The sequence below is a fragment of the Salvia miltiorrhiza genome, chromosome 3, assembly GCF_028751815.1.
Source record: "Salvia miltiorrhiza cultivar Shanhuang (shh) chromosome 3, IMPLAD_Smil_shh, whole genome shotgun sequence".
In the NCBI taxonomy this organism is placed as follows: Eukaryota; Viridiplantae; Streptophyta; class Magnoliopsida; order Lamiales; family Lamiaceae; genus Salvia; species Salvia miltiorrhiza.
Genome location: NC_080389.1, coordinates 13,301,087 through 13,319,848, shown reverse-complemented (window position 1 = coordinate 13,319,848; position 18,762 = coordinate 13,301,087). Strand labels below are relative to the sequence as shown.

Genomic DNA, 18,762 nt, shown 5'->3' with positions numbered 1-18,762 from the left:
AAAGTAGTGTCATTTGGAAATATTTAAGTGTCATTTGTATGTTAAAGTAGTTTCATTCAGAAAATCGGTTTCACCGAGAAACCTGTTTCACGGGAGTTTTTGTATTCTTTTTAATACCCACAGTTTAGTCGCAAAGGTAACAAAAATGGACCAACGGAGGTCGAAACGTGTACATTAGGACAAATCTGAAAACACAGAATTATTCAGTGGTTAAGGAACAAGCATGCACAGTTCTCTAGGAAAGCCGAGTGGTTTTGAAAGTGTTAGTATAAATAAGAAGCTAAAAATTAGTTTCCCTTCAACTGATATCGATCATGGCGGCCTACGCAGCCTTGGTTTCTCTAATGCATATCATAGACGACCTTGAGAGCCATCATTCCCCTCCGATTTCTCTCGACAAACAACAAGCTCAATCCCTCACTGAAAATGTCACGTTCTTGCAGGAGTTTCTCGAAGCTTATAACTCCCCTGTTTCCGACGAAGCAGATCCATTGGAGATGCGTATTGCAGATGCAGCTTACGCAGCTGAAGACGCCATCGAATCTCATATCGTGGCCAAGATTCAGCAGAGCAGATCCAGAGAAACCATTTGCAGCCGCTTCAACAGCTGCTTTCGAGCTGAGGAAAAGATGAACTTGTTTCAAGATGTGCAAAATGTGATACAAGAAATGGATCAGATCAAGAGTTTGGCGATGCAGAGGAATGCAGAGAAGGTGGCGATCCACGATAAGCAGCGTAGCTTCATCTCTGCTTCTTCTTCCACTGGGCAGAACAGCAGTGGCATGGTGGTGTGGTCCGAGGGTGTCGTGAATGGAATCCTAGAAAGGCTCGTTTCGGACCAACGAGAACGCCAAGTCATCCCGATCACAGGAATGGGCGGGATAGGTAAAACCACTCTTGCCAAAACTGTTTATTCGAAGAAAATTATTGAGCAGCGTTTTGATGTTTGTGCTTGGGCTACCATTTCTCAACAATACAACACAAGGGAAATTCTTTATGAACTTGTTTCTCAAGCCACTAAAAAAAGCAAGGAACAACTGAGTGAAAAGAGTGAAGATGAACTAGAATTAGAGCTCTACCAGTATTTGTCAGGTAGAAGGTTTCTAATTGTGATGGATGATATGTGGAGTATCGATGCCTGGGATAGGATACAACGTTTCTTTCCTGAAAATGAGAATTGTAGTCGGATATTAGTGACGACTAGGCTTTCACACTTGAGTTCCCAATTGAACAACAATTATAGCCTTCAAATGGAATTTTTAGATGAGGTTCGAAGCTGGGAACTCTTCTCAAAAATTATGTTTGGGGTTGGAAGTTGCCCTCATGAGTTAGAGAAAATTGGAAAGAAAATAGTAGAGAATTGCAGAGGACTTCCTTTATCAATTGTTGTAGTGGGGGGTATTTTGAGAAATAGGGAACACACTCTAGGAGTTTGGGAATCAATTAGGAAGAACTTAGCTTCAGGAGTGAATTTGGAGAATGATAAGCATTGCATGAAACTCTTGAAAATGAGCTATAATCATTTGCCAGTTTATTTAAAGCCATGTTTTTTGCATATGGGAGTGTTTGAGGAGGATGATTCGGTTAGAGTCTCAACACTCGTGAAGCTATGGGTTTCTGAAGGATTTTTAAAACCCATGAATGGAAAAAGTTTGGAAACTATTGCCATAGAGTTCTTACAGGACTTGGTTGATAGAAATCTCATTCTAGTTGATAAAGTGGGGCATACAGGAAACATAAAATTTGTCAAAATTCATGATTTGTTGAGGGATTTATGCTTGAACCAGAGCAAGAAAGATGGGTTCTATCATGTGATAGGGCAATCTAGTCCTCGAGGCATAAGTAGCCAACACCGCGTTGTTATACCCAGGAACACGACAAAGAAGAAAGTCCTTCACGACTTGCAGACTATGCCACGTGCTCGTTCCATTGTTAGTGAATATGGGAAAGTCCCACGTTTTAAGAATTCCAGATTGCTTAGAACATTACATGCATACAAGTTTGATCAATATTTTGAAGATGAAAGCTTGATTAAGCCCCTAGCGTCTCTGTATGTTAACTTGCGCCACCTTGCTGTTGAAGTTGGTAGCATGTCCTCGATTTTTTCCTCTTTTAGTCGCCTCTGGAATCTGCACATATTGATTGTTTATTGTAAAAGGGTTTTCACTACACCTGTTGAGATTTGGAGAATGCCACAACTTAGGCATATTGAAATGACTATAAGAAGGTTTTATCTTTCAGAACCTTCGAGTGATGATGTCATCGTCATGGAGAATCTACTGGTGCTTGTAGGAATAGCAAATTTTAAGTGCAGTGAAGACGTGGTTAAGAGAATTCCTAATATCAAAAAATTGGTGATAGAGTATTTTGATAGAGGGGAAATCGAGCAAGATGATTATTATTGTCTGAACAATATCAGACGTCTGTGTAAATTGGAATCGCTCTCCGTAACGTGTTGGTATGATTTTAGTGCTTCTCTATATGTGCTCACATTCCCCCAAAGCCTCAAGAAGTTGACTCTTGTGATGAATCATTGCTTTGAATGGGAAAAAATATTGGAAAAGATAGGTGCATTGCCCCTTCTCGAGATGCTCAATTTGAGGAATGGATGCTTTGGAACAGGCAAGTGGGAAATGGTCGAAGGCCAGTTCCCTTCCCTCAAATACTTGGAATTGTCTTCGTGTCCTAGTTTGAAGGATTGGACTGCGGAATCGAGCTCCATCTTTCCACGCCTTGAGAAGCTTCATCTTTATAGTATGGAAGAGTTGAAGGAGATCCCGACTCAAATTGGAGACATACCGACGCTGCAAAAGATATGGATGCACACTTGTGGCGAATCTGCTGTGATGTGCGCAAAGGAGATCGTAGAGGAACAAGTGGAATTACAAGGGGAAGATCTTCCATTTCATGTTCAAGTTTGGCTTCGGCATAAGAACGAAGCAGTGCAAAGCTTGGCAGGCCCCAATTTCGAAGTTATGTATTTTTATAGCTAGCTAGGTTTTACTACCATTATCTCTCTTGTATTTGTGTGTTTGCTTATGTTTCTTCAATCTTCTACAATCTTCTTCCCTCTCATCTCATATCATCTCCCAACAAAGAGAGAGAGAGAGATGGTTCTCAAGAAGGGGCAATGTACTTATCTTTCCCAACATGCATGTCATCCCAACCGTCTTGACTATGTTTTTTAAAGCATGTTTTGACTCAGTTTTGTTGACATATATTTCCTAGGATTTTCTTCAACTGTTGTATGACATTGACTTTGTTATAAAAAATTGGATAAAACGTTTAACATAATGTTGAAAATGTTGGAAAAGATAGGTGCATTGCCCCTTCTCGAGAAGTTCGAGTTGTGGATGGGATGCTTTGGAACAGGCAAGTGGGAAATGGTTGAAGGCCAATTCCCTTCCCTCAAATACTTGGAATTGTCTTCGTGTCCTAGTTTGAAGGATTGGACTGCGGAATCGAACTCCATCTTTCCACGCCTTGAGAACCTTGTTCTTTATGATATGGAAGAGTTGAAGGAGATCCCGACTCAAATTGGAGACATACCGACGCTGCAAAAGATATGGGTGATGTATTTTGGCGAATCTGTTGTGATGTGCGCAAAGGAGATCGTAGAGGAACAAGTGTAATTACAAGGGGAAGATCTACCATTTCATGTTCAAGTTCAGCTTCGGCCTAAGAACGAAGCAGTGCAGATGCCAACTTTGAAGTTATATGTAATAGCTTAGCTAGCTAGGTTTTACCACCATTATCTCTCTTGTTTTTGTGTGTTTGCTTATTTTTCTTCAATCTTCTTCCGCCTCACCTCTTATCATCTCCCAACAAAGAGAGAGAGAGAGATGGTTCTCAATAAGGGGCATGTATTTATCTTTCCCAACATGTCATCCAACGCTAACTCGTCGTTCATCTCGAATATCAACTTCTTAAGAGAGTGTGGGGAAGGTAATCTTAGGCATAGAAGCAGAATAAAATAAAACAAAGCTAACAAACACTACAAGAATACTTCACATTACAGGAATTGAAATGATTAACACTTTACATTAACTTGTTGAATGCATGTTGTTAGAGCTGGGTCAAAACTATACCAATGAATTAGAGACAAAAGGGAAGAGAGTTACCGATTTAGTTATTTTCGTCGTGAAATTGAGAAGAGAACAGCAGGAGATTGAGATTCGCCTGGAACAGCCCAACACTTTGATGAATGTGCGCACGGCGGTGGCGGTGGCGGTGGCTGTGGCAATAATAATGTGCAGCGACTAGTATCACGGAGAAGAGAGAGAGAAAGAGAGATTGAGAGAGAAATTCAAGTGAGAGGGTTGGGCCCTCTTTTTCATTCTTAGACTTGGGACTTTGCTTTTATACTCCTACTAGTTCTTATTGGGCTTTAGCCCACTAAAGTATTCCTCTATCGCTTGTGATTTGTGAAAAAGAGGTGTTACATATAAAAGGGTAAATTGCAAAATAAGTCATGAACTTTAACTCATTTTTTAATTTCAACATCACTTTTACACCTTTACAAATAAGTACAAATTCTTTTAAATTTTTGCAATTGAGGCTTCTCGTCCTAATTTACAGTTTATTTTTCTCTTTTTTTCTTTTGCAATTAATTGTATTATTATTGTTATAATTTATTTATTAGTATGTATCTCCACAAACAATAGGTTCACTTGCTTCTCTCGTGTTTTCCATGTCGTAGTTCAAGAGATGCAAAAATTTGGGGAAGCCCCAGTTGCAAAAATCTAAAAGAATTGGTATTTATTTGCAAAGGTTTAACAATAGTGTTGAAATTGAAAAAATGAGGCAAAGTTTGTGACTTATTTTGCAATTTACCCCATATAAAATAGCGAATTTACCACCGAATTTAGTTAAAGTTTTAAAAATCTATAATATATTAAAAGGAAAATTTTCAATTTGAAATCAATTTCAAATTAATTTTGAAATTGAGTGGCAATTTTGTAGTTATAATAAAACTTAAAGTTTATTTGTAAACTATATATTTTCTTTTAATTTTCATTTTTTTTATCTTCTTATTTTTTTTGTTTCATTTCTTTCTAAAATTATAAAAATCGACTAATTATAAAATATTTAATATGCGAGCTAATATATAAAACTATCCACTTTCATATTATAAAATTAAAAATTGTCCACTAAGATAAAAATAATAAAAAGTGACCAGTTTTTGTGTAAAAGTACAAAATTACCCCTAACAATAAAAATTTAAAAAATAGCCATTTTTCTCTCCCTCTCTCTTCTCTCTCTCTCTCTCTCTATCGTACACTCATTTTCTCTCTGTTCTCTCTCTCTCTTTTCTCCCTCTCCCTCTTCGGCTCTCCATCTCGTACTCGCTGCCGCTCCACAGTCGCCGGCCACCGCCTCCGCCTCCGCCTCCGCCGCACAGCGAACCACCACCACCGCGACGCACAGCGGCAACGGATCTCTGGATGCGGTGGAGAATTTCGACGATCTCGTCGGAAACCGTGCGCAATCGGCTGATAAGCTCTACAGTTTCATCCCTCGGTTGCCGCCGATCGTCGAGGAATCCGATCGGAAACTGCTCAAGGTTCTTGCCGTGCAGGCGACTCTCTTCCCCGGCCGCAGCATCTGCATCGAAATTACCAGAAAATCGATGTCGCCGCCTTCATGTACATCGATGCCGCCGTCTATCTTCACCGCCTTCATCTCCGCCGCCGCCTTAGGTTGCTGGTTCAAATCCGGTAGCGGTTGTGGGGGGATGTTGCAGATCTAGGGTTCCAGACCTCCAGGCGTGGTAGATCTAGGGTTCCAGGCGGCTTGGGGCTTGAAATCCGCCACGGCCGCCCATCCCTCCCCCTCTCTCTCTCTCTCTCCCTCTCCCTATCGCCGCCCGTCCGCCGCGTCGCCGCCACTCAACTAACCGCCATGATTTGGGCGGAACACATACTGATTTGCTGAACCATCACCTAACCACCATGAAAGACAGCGACGAGCTTGTGTTTGTGAAGAGCAATTACCTCCGGCCGAGCTTCGATGCTCCTCCGAAGCGCGGGCGGGGACGCCCCCCGAAGCCCAAGGATGCTCAGGCCGCAGTCGTGGCCCCATCCCCATCCCCTCGCCCCCGTGGCTGCCCAAAGTAGGACCCCAACGCCCCACCCGCTGCGAAGAAGGCCAAGAGCTCTGCCCCGGCTGCCGCTCCGCCTAGCGGGAGGCCGAGGGGCAGGCCGAAAAAGGTGCAACCGTTGCAGAATGGTGTGGAGTAATGAAGTTGAAGTTGTTCCATGTTGATTTGAGTTTTCTGTGACGTTTTATGTTGTTACTAAGTTGATGTTTGTATAATGATCGGCCATGTTTGTAACACCCGACATTTTCACTAGTATATATTATTAATATTATTTTCTATTTTTCTATTATCTAAAGAAGAAAGAGAAGTAGAATCACAGAGATGAGATGAGATATTATTATAATATCATGAGCTATTAATTTGCATCCTTTATTAATTTTATTCTTTGAAGCAAGTTTATAATTCCTAGTAAAGGGATTATTTTATTATTTTCAGAGATGAGAATAGTGATAAATAAGAAATATTATTAGTCGACTTATTGCTCGACTAATTGAAGTGACGGATGTTATTTAATTATTTATCTATGAGTTTTCTTATTTTAATAGTGATGATCTATTATTAAACCATGAATTTGAGATTTATTATTATTTCTTAATTATTTGCAGATATATTTGGTAGTAAGAATTTTATTATTTATAGACTTATTTGCTATTAGAAATGAGAATCCCACTTTCTATATATATTGTGGATGTATTTGAGTTAGAATGATACATCAACGACGATAGCACTTACAAGTTTATATTTATTAACTTAGTTGAACTAAGGCTTATGTATGCAGCAGCAAGGAGCGGCGGCTGCTTGGCAACCAAAAGAAGTTGTGACAGACAGCAATTGCAGGACATAGCAGAAAAAACGATCGACGAACGGGATGCTGGTGAAGCTGAAGACACAGGTGACTATCAACTTGAGTCTATACAGGAAAATCGGAATGCTATCTCTGGGCCTGATATGCTTGGAAAAATCTTGGTGCCTGCAAAATATTTGAATAATCACGAAACTGCAAATGTTGAAAATGTCAATGAACTTGACAAGTCCTCTACTGAAACGCTTACTACAGGAACGGTGAATGATTCTACAAGGGAGATGATGGAAGAAGTGCTTACTTTTAAAGAAGGGACGATACAGGAGACCGATCTAAAAGCTTTAGCGCTTGAGAATGCCATGAAGATTCAGAGACTTGAATCTTTTTTTAAAGAAATTCCTAAGGATGCCAATCATGCTGCTGCAAAGCGGGGTCGTGGGCGGCCGCCAGGAAGTGGATGAGGTGGGAGAAGCATTCACACTCCAGCCACAGATTCTATTAAGAACATACTTCGAAAATCTATTGATTTGGGACACCAAGTTCATGATTTTGTGGTTGAGCATCCGGATACGCCGAGTATCCGCACCATGCATAATATGGCAGCTAAGAGCTGGGCTGCTGAAATGGAGATGGGGGACACCCCATCGCCAGATTTTTAATCTCTTTTCTGATGAATCTTCTCGTTTGGAATGTCCGAGGACTTACGGACGAGTCTAAACGACTTCTCAAGGAGCATTGTCGTTCCTTTTCTCCATTGATTTTGGGCATCATTGAGCCCAAATCAAAGTTTCGCAAAATTCAGATGAGTTTCTGGCAATCTCTGAATCTCACGCCTCGCCACCAGAATTGTAGATTGCCGCGGCGATCTAACATTTGGTTTTTGGCCCAGCCTGCTGTTGCCACTACCATTCTATTCTCTTCAGATCAGGTGGTTGTTTCTAATTGTACTTGGCAGAATCTTTGTTTTCGGGTTGCTGTTATTCATGGTGCCAATGATGCAGTTCTCAGAAGGAATCTCTGGGCTGACCTTCTTAATTATATTGATGGAAACACGGTTTTTATTGGTGACTTTAATGCTGTGAAAGGAGCTCACGAGCGTCTCAGCACGGTTCTCCCTTCTAGAAGTTCTTGTGCGGATTTTTGCAGGTTCATTGATGACACGGGTTTTCTGGAGCCCTCCTCCTCGGGTCTGCAATTTTCCTGGTCGGGCAGAAGGTTTTTACCCAATCATGTGGAAACTCTTCTGGATAGAGCTCTTATTTCTTCTTCTTTCGATAATATTTGGGATTTTGTTAATTCTCATGTTTTGCCAAGGCTTACGTCGGACCATTCAGCCATTGTGCTTCAATGCAAATCTCGTTTTGCTCCTGGAAAAAGGCCGTTCCGATTCCAGCATTTGTGGATGGACCACGCTGGTTTTCTTGATCTTGTGCGGGACTCCTGGGATGCCGTGACTTACACTCCTTGCCCGATCTTTAAGGTTATGATAAAGTTGAAAAGATTAAAAAGTGTGCTAAGGGAATGGAACAGAACTACCTTTGGCAACCTTGATGCTAAGTTAGCTGAAGCTCAGGAGGAGCTTGCTTCTGTTCAGGCGCGTATTTCAAGGGAAGGGTACACGGATGATAACTTTGATGAGGAAGTAACTAAGCAAGCTGCTATAAACACGATGCTTACCAGAAAGAACGTACAACTTCAGCAGCAAAGTCGGGTCAAGTGGCTTCAAGATGGTGATAGAAACACGGCTTTTTTCCATAAGGCGCTTCGGAATAGGAAATCGGGTATGGTCATTAATCATCTCAACTTTGAGGGTGACATGGTTTATGAGCAGTCAGCTATTGAGCGTCACATTGTGGAACATTTTACTGCTCTTTTTTCGCAAGGAGCTGCCACCAGTGTGGATTTGGTGGATTTGGAAGCAAACATCGACATGCAGGTCAACGAGGCACATAATAGGTGCTTGATTGATATTCCTTCTGATGAGGAAATCGCTGCTACTGTTCGCAGCATGGATGCTTCCAGCGCTCCGGGGCCGGATGGGTTCTCAGGGGTGTTCTTTCATCACTGTTGGGATATTATTAAGGAAGATATAATCCGTGCTGTGCGTTGTTTCTTCCTAAATTCTTTTCTCCCCGATGGTTGCAATGCTAATACTCTGGTGCTGATTCCTAAGGCAGAGGCGGTGTCTTCGGTCTCTGACCTAAGGCCGATCATCCTTTCCAATTTCTTCTTTAAAATCATCTCTAAAGTTTTAGCGGTCAGGCTCAACAGAGTTGCTTCTGATATTGTTTCTCAGAATCAATTTGGCTTTATCAGCGGTCGGTCTATCCATGATTGCATCATGCTTGGTTCAGAAGGCTTCAACTGCATGAATCGCACTAATCGAAGCGCGAACATGGCTTGCAAGATTGATATCAAGAAAGCATTTGACACCATGAACTGGGATTTCATTCTCAAGGTTTTTCGTGTTTTGGGCTTCCATGAAAGATTCATTCAATGGATTTCCATCATTTTTAGCTCGGCTAGAATTTCCATTCTTTACAATGGACATCTCAGTGGTTATTTTGCTTGCACTAGAGGGGTCAGACAAGGAGATCCTCTTTCTCCTATTATCTTTGGCATCGCCGAAGACATGCTTAGTCACCTGATCTTGAATTGTGTCGCTGCTCGTCGCCTAACTCCCATGAGCTTTTGTAGATCGATGTTGTTCCCAACTCATCTTCTCTATGCCGATGATATTCTCATTTTTTGCAAGGCTTCCATTCGTAATGCTAAAACGATAAAACATATTCTGGAGTACTATGGGGAGCTGTCTGGACAAGTTTGCAGCTTGGAGAAATCACGCATATACTTTGCGAAGGGAGTTTCCTCGTCTATGAAGCGTGGAATAAATCAGGTCTTGAATTTCACTCAGGGGAATGATCATATTACTTACCTGGGAGCGCCGTTATTTGTGGGGAAGCCAAGGGCTTCTCATCTCACAAGCATCAAAGATAAAATTATTCATAAGTTTTCAAGATGGGCGGGTTTGCATCTTTCGATGGCTGGCCGAATTTGCCTTGTCAATTCTGTCATTCAAAGTTCCTTAACTCACACTATGATGGTTTACAGCTGGCCAAAGTCGCTTCTTTTTGAGCTGGATCGAAAATGCAGAAACTTTATTTGGACGGGGAACACTGAGCAAAAGCCTTCTTGTTCGGTAAAATGGAGCAGATGCTGCGCCATTAAGGAGGAGGGTGGATTGGGGATACGCTCGTTTACTTTAATGAACAAGAGCTTTCTAATGAAGCTGGCTTGGAATATGATAAAAGGTAATTCCTTTGCACACAAAACCCTATCTTCTCGTTATCTCAATCCGCAGGGCTATGCCAAAGAGAATGTGGCAAACTCCTCGATCTGGATAGGTGTTAAGCATGAAATTAATGTACTGGTGGATGACTCTTATGTCATGGTGGGGAACGGGCGGTACACCCTCTTTTGGCTTGATGATTGGTTGGGGTATAGGATTCGTGATAAACTTGGCATTCCTGCCTTTTTATGGGGTTTATTACAGCAGCCAATTTCAGATTACTTCTTTGATGGCAAGTGGCATTTCTCTGAAAACTTTGTTGATAATTTCCCTGAAATTGTGTGCGATATACTTCTTATTCATTTGGGAGATGGGCATGATGAGCGCTTTTGGAAGGCCTCTTTGCGCGGAGATGTTACTTCCTCGTTGGCTTTCGCCAATATATCACATAGATACCCTAAAGTTGTTTGGGGGAAGTGGATCTGGGATCCGGCTGTTCCTATACGCCGCTCCATTGTCTGCTGGAGACTCATTCATGAGAGGCTTCCTACGATTGATTGCATGATTAGGCAGGGGCTCATTGTTCCCAATGCTTGTCCGATTTGCCTTACTGCTGCGGAATCTATTAATCACACTTTCTGGGGATGTTCTAGGGTGATTCCGATTTGGCAAGCCTTTCTTGGCTGGTTTAGGCAATTGCATCTGCTTGACTGCCTTGACGTTCAGAGTTTTTTGGTCATGGCGTGGAATATGAATTTTAGCTCTCTTCTGGGAAGATTGTGGAAGATTGGAATTCTAAGCGCTATTTGGATGATTTGGACTAGCAGGAATGCATGCATCTTTGACGATCAGGCTTTTACTGCCATAAAGGTTCTGAGCTTCATAAAGACGGCTTTCAAGGAAGCCGAGGCATTGCCGTTGAAGCTCGGCTTCATGGCCAATGAATGGAACGATTACCTCACTTTACGATCCATTGGGGTTTCTTCTCGGCCTGCACCTCCGCCGGAATTCTTATCTGTGCATTGGTGGCCGCCGGATATTGGTTGGATCAAAGTAAATACGGACGGCTCTGCGTCCGGCTCACCGGGTTTAATTGCTGGTGGTGGAGTGTTCAGAGACCACGCTGCAACTGTTCAGGGGTGTTTCCACACAAAGGGAGGATCGGGCTTCGCTTTTGAAGCCGAGCTGCTTGCGGCGATCACTGCCATTGCGATAGCTTATAACCGAGGATGGCACAAGCTCTGGCTCGAGGCGGACTCCTCATATGTTGTTAGTCTCCTACAGCAGCGATCGATGGAGGTTCCTTGGCGTTTCATCAGTTATTGGAAGGAGACGCTAGCTCGCTTACATGAGATCACTTTTCGGGTTTCGCATATTTATCGGGAGGGGAACGTTGTGGCGGACATTATGGCAAACCCTGCGAGACAAGAGGGTTTTTGGAGCAATGGGATTGAGGTCATTGACGACGCTGTCATCCGAGACATCCCGAGCCATAGTCATCTTCGTCGCATCTAAGTCCCGTTAGGGGTGCTTGTGATTGTTGTTGTTTCGTGCCCGTCTTGGCCTGCTTCATGGCTGCTTGGGTTCTTTGGTCTTTGTCTTTTGTTTGTTTGAGCCGAATTTACTTGGGAACGATGGTGAGGCCGGAGTTCCTGAAGTGTTTCCTTCCGCTCGTTTGCTTTTCTGTTCTGCTCTTGTCAAGTACTCTTTTTCCTTGCTACGACGACTCGCTCGTAGGAAGGTTTTAACGAGACTCGTCCCATAGTTGGCGTCTCTGTGCCTTCATGGGTTTGTTCTTCCTTTGTTTTCTCTTTTATAAAATGCCGCTTTTAATAATATATACATGTATTAATTGATTACATATGAGAGTTATATTACTCCCTCCGTCCCAACTGAAATGTCCTGTTTTCCTTTTTGGGTTGTCCCACTTGAAATGTCATGTTTCCTTTTTTGGCAATACACTCTCTCTCTATACTTAATATTTAAATAATTTTCACCAACACACTTTATCTACTTTATACACATTTCTTAATCTCCGTGCCGAAAAGAAACAAGACATTTCAGCTGGGACGAAGGGAGTATTATATTAGTTAGAATAATATTTGTGGCTATTGGCAATAGCAATCCGTAAGCTTTCACAAGAATGCATATATTTTTACATTTATTTATTTATTTTATTTGGGGATATCTATTAACAAATCTTAGGAGGAAAGCTAAATTTCCTTTCCTTTTTCCCTGCTAAGTGTCGTCCCCTACCCCCACATTAAACCTCCATTTTCTTATAAGCTTCAGAGAGATTATTAAACCATATCAAAACTCAATCAAGAACATATCAAGGTAAGAACTCTGGAACCAAGCTTCTTTGATTACAGAAATTGGAAGATTCTTCAACTTATTATTTCTTCTTCTTTTTCTTCGAAAATTGAGTTGTTGAAAGAAGATAATTCTAGCCTTGTACTATATCGATTCTTATATGTTCTTGAGGTAAATATTCACTAGAATCTAGTGATAGGATGATAGGAATCGAAGTTCTATCCCAAAGCCCCAATTTTCAGCCTCTTTCATGAACCCTAGAATCTATTCCCTTTATATTAGCGTTAATTGACTATGTATAAATGTTTATATGTATGCGAAGATATTATTGAGAGTTATTTGGGTATTTACTCAAAAGAAATCATGATTTCCCAATAAGTTTAGTTTGTTGGAATGGTGGATTTGGGAATTTTGTTATAGGATAGCTACTTGTTTGATGCTTGTGTGATTGTACTTTTGGGGATTGTGAATTGAGATTATATGATAGAAATTGGGGGACGTCAAGTATGTTATTATATGTTGGTGTGTTAAACCATTCTAGTATGTATAAAGATGATGTAATTGAGTTCCTACAACCTTATTTGGCAGAGATATGAGTTCTATATTAAGTTGCAACAGAAAATGTGTTGTTGTCAGGTTTTGCTGGACGAACCAGTGTCTTGTGAGGGGTTTTCGGGAGTGTTCCTTTGGTCCAAATGACTTGAAATTTTTACAGTGATAAGTTCATTATGAGTATTATATCTCTGCAAAATTTCAACTGAATCCGAGACCTCTAGATAGGTCAAACAATTTTCTAAAAAGTACTGCGCTAAGCAGCGAGGTTCTGTGGCAGATTCTGCCTTTTGTGAGATAATTTCTTATACAGTTGAGATATTGTGTTTTTATAAATCCCCGATAAATATAGACTTTAGTAGATTTGTAAAAATGTAAAGCTTATATTTTTCTTTGAAGAGGTTGATTTTATATGATTTTTCAAAGTTGAGATTCATTTATGAAGACATGTTTGAGATTTCTTACTTGGGATAGTTATAAATAGAACTATGCTAAGTGATTGGTGTTTCAATCATTAATTGTTAGCTAATCTATAGAGAATAGATTAGTTTACTCTTGAGCAATTTGAAATGTTACCATTTGCTTTTAGTTAGTTAAGTTCATAAAAGCAGACGATCTAAACTAGAGGAAGCAACCCTAAAGTTTCAAGAGATATAAGTTTCAACTAGGAATTCTTTTCTATTTATTTCTTGTCTATCTATCAAATCTTACCTTGGGAACCTCATTATAATGAAGGTTCGAGTGGCTTTATAAAGTGAACAAGCAAGGATTTCTACTTCATTAAGCGTATCAGGTGGGCTTTCTAAACTCAAAATTTGAAGTGCGCACTATTTAATGTTGTTTATATGAATAAAGTTATATAAAGTTATTGACTTGCCAAATTATTTTAGGAGCTTGTATGTTACCATCTACGAGAGATAGACGATATCGGCCCTATGCTGAAGCGAGATGTCAGTAAGGGTTTGTGCACATAGTTGTGACCGTGAGTCATCGAGCGGGTTGGCCGGTCACTGATCAGGAGCCTTCGGGCCGATCACTGTGTTTGAGAAGGAGGCCTACTTCTCAACACAAGGTTACATGATGCGTAGTTATGGTACATACATGTTAATTGTCTGCAGACGTATATGATGTTATGATGATATATATATAGAAGTTTTACAGTTTTGGCATGCACAGGTTATTTAAATAAAACTCCTGTGTGATGCTTGAGATGGCAAGTTCAATATATAGCTCTAAGAGCAAGCTTTCAAGGTATTTTGGCATGTGACCATTGAGTGCTTTTGAGTACTCAGCCCTACATATGTTTTCTAAATGTGCAGGTTAAGCTGTGAAGCAGATGGAAGCGAGCAGAGCAAAGTCTTGATGTTAATGTGTTAAATTAGGCTCAGGATTTCATGTCCTCATACATGTAATCCACTTGAGTTATTTCCGCTCCCTTGTGATTGTGAAATATTGTAAAGAGGTTATTTAAATAAGGCTGGTAGTTGCTAGATCTGCCAAGCGTGACTTTAAACATGCGATAATATTTAAATAATATGAATATATTGATTTATTTATAATTGTGTCTGTGTATGGTTTATATATTTGGGCCTTAAATGGGTCTAAAACATCTTATTTGGGCTTTCCTTATCAAAAGGGAATCCCTAGCTAATTTCATCATCATCATTATCAATTCAATCCTCATAACAATATAGAGAATTTTGAACTAAAAAATGATTGATGTCGTTTGAAGACAATGATATAGGTTCTCCTATTTACAATTATTATTTCGAACGTATGCTTCTCCATTCCAAAAAATTCTTATTCAGTTATTTTGTTACCGAATATCCTAAAGCTAAAATTGAAAATGTGATCAGACAAATCCAGAACATGAGCTTCAATAGCCTTTGATAAATTTTGAATTTAAAAAAAATCCTCTATATTAATTTGAGAGTAAAATAGATAAATTTTAAAAGTTGGAATAGACATAAACGAAAGGTTGAGATAGAATGTGATTAACCCAAGCAATAATATAAAAATATCTTATTGTGAGAACTGTAATTAAGAAATTATTATTGATTTTCTTTGAAAAAAACAAAAAAAAATAACTTATAAATTAATTGCATTGAACCTATAAAATATCTATACTAAATAAGTAGGGTTAATTTCATGAAAGAATTCTCAGTGTTTAGCAATAAGAATATATTCTCCACTAAAAATGCTATCTTTCATAAGAATGAGAATTAATTGGTATGAATAAATCACTGAAATCTATGAATAAGACTTTTATAATGCAAAAATAATCATTTAAACTTGAGTTCAAGTCTTAGAGAGGTTGAAAATTTCATCAATTAACTGAATTACGGCTATTCATATTTATTCATGGATTTATTCTAATTTATTCATGGATTTATGCTAACTTATTCGTTATTATCATTTCTCACGAAAAATAATATTCCCTCCGTCCGTGATATCGTTTCCATCACTTTTCTTAAAACTCGTGCCATCTATAATGTGGAAACGATATTGCAGACGGAGGGAGTAGTATTGCCTTGATTTCAACAACATATATTTGAAATGGGTTTAAGCGAAATCGGGAGAGAGAACTTCATCTTTTTTTTCCATCTCACGAAAAATGTTGCAACTTCAAAGAAATGTTGGAGATTTAGGTAATTTAAATAATTTAATTAAAAAGAGGTGGTCGAACTAGGGTTTAAGTAATTTAAAATTGATATTTAAAAATGATATTTTTAAATTGAACACATAAGTTGGAGACAATTTCAAAGAAATGTTGCGAATTTAGGTCACATACTATATAAAATTACCACCTGTTTTTGGTTATCTGATATGTCAAGGTCTTTTTGAATGTAGAATATTGCACAACTCATCACTCCAATATCCGCACACCACATGTTCGACAGATGACCAAAGTGATGAAAATCCGCTAAATTACTGCCAAAAGTAAATGTTCAATTATCAAAATATTCGGTGAATTTTGCTTATGTTTATCAAAACTGTCACAAAACTGTTGGGTATCTTCGCCTTGCCGGGATTACTCCTCTTGTTTCCCGAACCTCCGGTCCGTCTCACTTCGTGCTCAGGCACTTCTTCTTCTTCTTCTTCTTCTTCTGTTCTTCTCCTTCACAGCTTCTCCTTCCTTCCTTCTTCTTATCTGCACAGGGTAGACAAGAAAGGAGAAAACAATACAAAGAAAGAAAAGAGAAGAAAAAAGTAGTTAGGGTTTCAGCCGAGGGAAAAAGTGTCCTCGGGACACAGGGGCTCAGATTTTCCCCCTTAAACTCAGCAACCCTTCCGACAGCTGAATGATCAAAGGCAAGGTATGGATGACGGAGCAGCTTCTCAGATCTCAACAGAGCCACCAACAGCAGGAGCCAAGGTCAGAACTCCGGCGGCTCAGATCTTCTCAGGTAACCACCAAACAGGGCTCCGATGATCTGGAAAGCCCGGTGATACCACCACCCACGCAGGGAATCCCGTATTTTCAAGGAGTTTAACCACAAAGGAATAGCAGAGCCTTTCAGTCCTTGACCATACGTACTCCCGGCATGGGAGAGCATCAGAGATATAAAGGAAGGCAGCAGCAACGGTAGGGAGGCGTGCCATTGAAGGCGGTGGAAAAAACCAAGGCAGGAGGGCGGTGGGAAAGTGGAGAGAACGAAGAGTCAGGGAGAGAGTGGAGAGATTTAGGGTTAGAGATGGAGCGGCGCGGATGAGAAATGAGAGAGAGAGTGGGGACGCGGAGGGGTATATCTGAGTGAGGAGTGGGCTAGGGTTTGGGGATGGGCTTAGATAGGTGAGTGGGCTCGGTTCTGGGCCCTTAAGTTGGCCCAGACCCAAAAAGAAAAAGAAAGGGAGAAGGGAATGAGAAATGGGCCAACCTCACATATCCACCTTTGGCACATTGATCATTCTGTCACCAGGGAAGGGCCATCAATTGAGTTGGAGTTATCATCACAGCCCTAATTTTTACTCTTATCTGCCACAAAGTCAAGACAAGAGAGGGTGAGAAAAATATTAAGCATATTTGTCTCAATCTCAAACCACAGAGACCAACCCAGGGTAATCACCAATTCTCAAACCAAAAGAGGTTATCATCGAAGTCTTAACAGACTCAGGAGAGCACACATACACAACACACAAACAGAAAGACAAGACACAATACAACAGAACAAAGCAGGATTCGAACACACAGAGTAAAAGAAACAAGAGGAGTAATCCCGGCAAGGCGAAGATACCCAACAGTGGTATCTGAGCCACGGGGACCTTGTCGGGGCTCCCCCCGAACACATCCCTCTCACCCGCCGCCCTTTGGCTGCGCTGACTCGCTCCCGACGAGCAAGGAAAGTGGTAAGTCCGGCTCTTCCTCCTGAAGAGCTCGGCTCTGGTAAATTGGCTTACACCCTGAAACCCCTAGACATTAGGATTGGTGTTGCCTGCTGTTTTTCTTTTCTTTGCATGTTTTTGCTTGATTTTGGTATCTTGCGATCCTGCTCTCTTGTTTGCTTCCGCTTGTTGCCACTATCTCGATAAACCCCCTGGCATCCAAAGCCAAGTGAGATTCTCCCTTGCATTTGGTCCAGTTCGTCTGGATTCTCCTTTAAAGGAGTCTCCTCGTGCGAGTACCCTGGAAATCAAGGGAGAAAGGGGGCTATCTAGATTGGCTGTGTGTGTTTCTGTTTACTTGCTGTATTTGCTATTGTTTTGTTTTCTCTGGTGCTTCTGTTTGCCCTGGAAAAACTCCCTTGGATTGAGAGTTTTCTGGACTCTGTCAAGTCCTGTTGGAACTTTTGGAGGGACCAGTGTGAATCCTTGCTCCACAGATCAATCTGTGCTGAGATCTGGGCTCTTCCCTGCTCCAGAACTCCATTTGATTCCTCTTTAAGGTCCTGGTGGCCTTTGCTGTGGTGTCTCTTGCTCTGTGCTTGTGTGATCTTCCTTGCTTTCATCTGCATCAACATGAACAACATGCATGTAGTGCCATTTAATGGCAGGGACGATTTTCAGGATTATTGAGTGCATTCTGGTTAAAGAGAAGGTAAAAAAGGCCATAACCACTAAAATTGATGAGGCTGTTACTGATGTTAAATTACAAGAACTGAATGATAGTGCTAGGGCCACTATTTTGTTAAACTTGTGCAGTTCTGTGGTCAGAAAAGTGTCTCATCATGCTTGTGCAAAAGATTTGTGGGATGACTTAAATGCCTTATATGCTGCACCTTCTGAAGTGTCAACCTGGTCTCTGCAAAACCAATTCATGTCTTTTCAAATGGATTCCTCTAAGGATGTTGACACCAATATGGAAAATTTCAATAAACTCCTGCATGATTTAAAGCTTGCTGGAGATGATTCTATTGAGAAGTATGCCCCCCAAATTCTTTTAAACTCTATACCTGAGCCTTTTGCTGAGGTAAAATCTGCTTTGAAGTATGGAGGGTCAAAAGTTACTTGTGAAATGATCACTAATGGTCTTAAGTCTAAAGAAAGTGAACTAAATTTGGTTAAGTCAAAACCTCTGCATGGTGAAATCCTTTATGTGAATAAAAACCAACCCCAGAACTTCAATAGGGGTCAGAACCTTGATAGGCCTAAGGATATGAGACCTTATAATCAGAATTCTGAGTATAGAGGTCAAAACCAGAACCAAAACTCTGATCAAAAGCCTAGGAAGGTCTGCTGGAACTGTGGAAAACCAGGTCATTTCATAAA

General features: G+C 40.6%; 2 protein-coding genes and 1 long non-coding RNA gene across 3 annotated transcripts; all 3 read left to right on the top strand.

The window, feature by feature from the left end:
* The first annotated feature begins 314 nt into the window (after positions 1-314).
* Positions 315-3,632, top strand: LOC131018377 (putative late blight resistance protein homolog R1B-17). Its single transcript, XM_057947105.1, has 2 exons — positions 315-2,972; positions 3,315-3,632. The coding sequence occupies exons 1-2, from the start codon at positions 315-317 to the stop codon at positions 3,630-3,632; spliced, it is 2,976 nt and encodes a 991-aa protein (XP_057803088.1).
* A 3,940-nt stretch (positions 3,633-7,572) lies between these two features.
* LOC131018376 (uncharacterized) lies at positions 7,573-11,706 on the top strand. Its single transcript, XM_057947104.1, has one exon. It carries the CDS (start codon positions 7,573-7,575, stop codon positions 11,704-11,706), a length of 4,134 nt encoding a protein of 1,377 aa, XP_057803087.1.
* Positions 11,707-12,387: 681 nt separating this feature from the next.
* Positions 12,388-14,570, top strand: LOC131017660 (uncharacterized). Its single transcript, XR_009099756.1, has 3 exons — positions 12,388-12,528; positions 13,792-13,849; positions 13,947-14,570. It is a non-coding gene; the product is annotated as an uncharacterized LOC131017660 (long non-coding RNA).
* The last annotated feature ends 4,192 nt before the right edge of the window (positions 14,571-18,762 follow it).